The sequence below is a fragment of the Talpa europaea genome, assembly GCF_964194135.1.
Source record: "Talpa europaea genome assembly, contig: HAP1_SCAFFOLD_157, whole genome shotgun sequence".
Lineage (NCBI taxonomy): Eukaryota > Metazoa > Chordata > Mammalia > Eulipotyphla > Talpidae > Talpa > Talpa europaea.
Genome location: NW_028167963.1, coordinates 16,178 through 18,141, shown reverse-complemented (window position 1 = coordinate 18,141; position 1,964 = coordinate 16,178). Strand labels below are relative to the sequence as shown.

General features: G+C 35.2%; 1 protein-coding gene across 1 annotated transcript; it reads left to right on the top strand.

Annotated features, from left to right (window-relative positions):
• Positions 1 to 381: 381 nt before the first annotated feature.
• LOC311188071 (transcription termination factor 2, mitochondrial) lies at positions 382 to 1,755 on the top strand (the record flags this gene model as incomplete). The annotated part of the gene is made up of 1 exon (XM_084259841.1): positions 382 to 1,755. One exon carries the CDS (start codon positions 382 to 384, stop codon positions 1,537 to 1,539), a length of 1,158 nt encoding a protein of 385 aa, XP_084115967.1. The 3' UTR covers positions 1,540 to 1,755.
• Between the last annotated feature and the right edge of the window lie 209 nt (positions 1,756 to 1,964).

The following is a 1,964-nucleotide window of genomic DNA, read 5'->3' as shown; positions in this document are numbered from 1 at the left end:
ACAAGGTTGTTTCACAAAGTTGTTACAAAGTTCAAACATTGTATTTATAAAATATAAGATGTCTGAATTGTGAAGAAAGTCACAATTTTTCAGTTTAAATAATTTTAATTTTTAGAATGTCTTTTAATAAGATTAATTGAAATATTTAAATAATTCAGAAATGATTTAAAAGGATATATTTCATATTCCCCATGAGTAGTTTTCCTGTCTAGTTTAAACCCATTTTATTTCCAGAAGCTTACTCCTTATAATTCAAATTTGTGTTTGTGTTCCAAAAGTTAAGACCCTTTATATAAAAACCTGCACTTTCTTCTCTTTCAGGTTTGATGTGTACATTCTTTGAGTCCCAGGACGGTGGGAATTAGCCAGTGGATTGCAGGCATGTTGTGGAAGTTAGTATTGAGGTCTCAGCCCTGCAGGCTGTATTCTTTCCGAAAAACGCTATCAACTCCAAAACACAGGCCTCTCTCAGCAGCCTTTACCTATACAACCAATAAACAATCAGACCAAGAAAATAAAAAGACTGTGGAAAAGCTCTACAAATTATCCGTTGACATTAGGAAAATTCGCAGATTGAAAGAATGGGTACTTTTGGAGGATGAAACCTATGTTGAAGAAATTGCAAATATTTTACAACAACTAGGTGCCAATGAGGCTACTGTGGCCAGTATTTTGGAACGCTGTCCAGAAGCAGTCGTCTGTAGTCCAACTGCTGTTAACACTCAGAGAGAACTCTGGCAGTTGGTCTGCAAAAACAATGAAGAGTTAGTCAAGTTAATAGAACAGTTTCCAGAATCTTTTTTCACTGTGAAAGACCATGAAAACCAGAAGCTGAATGTACAGTTCTTTCAAGAGCTGGGACTCAAAAATGTGGTTATTAGCAGATTTTTGACAACTGCACCTAGTATTTTCCAGAGTCCTATTGAGAAGAATAAACAGGTTATAAAGATTCTCCAAGAGAGTTACCTACATTTAGGTGGCTCAGAGGCCAACATGAAAGTTTGGCTACTTAAGTTATTAAGCCAGAACCCATTTATTTTGTTAAATTCTTCTACAGCTGTAAAGGAGACATTAGAGTTTCTCCAGGAACAAGACTTCACAAACACTGAAATTCTACAACTCCTGTCCAAACTCAAAGGATTTCTTTTTCAGCTTTGCCCCAGAAGTATACAGAACAGTCTTTCCTTTTCTAAAAGTGCTTTTAAATGCACAGATCATGACCTGAAGCAATTAGTTTTGAAATGTCCTGCCCTTTTATATTATTCTGTTCCAGTTTTGGAAGAGAGAATTCAGGGATTATTGAAAGAAGGAATTTCCATAGCTCAAATAAGAGAGGCACCAATGATTCTTGAACTAACACCACAGATAGTACAGTACAGGATAAGGAAACTTAATTCCTTAGGTTATAAAGTAAAGGATGGAAACCTGGAAAATCTCAATGGAACAAAAAGAGAGTTTGAGGATAACTTTGGTAAAATTCAGGCTAAAAAAGGAAGGCCATTATTTAACCCTGTGGCACCATTAAATGTTGAAGAGTGATTGCTGACTTGTGCTTTCCAGCGAGCAGAGTGAAACTGGGTAGCACAGACTGAGTGATTGAGGCACTCATATGCTCCAATAATTTTAAAAACTGACTTGGCTTCTGAGTTGTGTTTAAGTTACCTGTACAACTAGTTCACTATATTTTGAAATATAAATTGTATTTATTTTAAATAAAGTTGAGCTATATCCAAAAATCTCTGTACTATTAAATGACACATCAGTGTGCTGTTTTGTAAGTGTTTTGTAAGTGCTGTTTTATAAGAAACTCTTAATTCAAAGTATGGGTACATTCCTATTCACATAGCATATCTGAGATGCCTCTCAAATATCCCTCTACTGTGGCCTGAATTCTATCACTTTGTGTTAAGCGAAACATTAGTAAACTTCTAATGTATTTGCAAACCAAGTATTACTCATCCTTA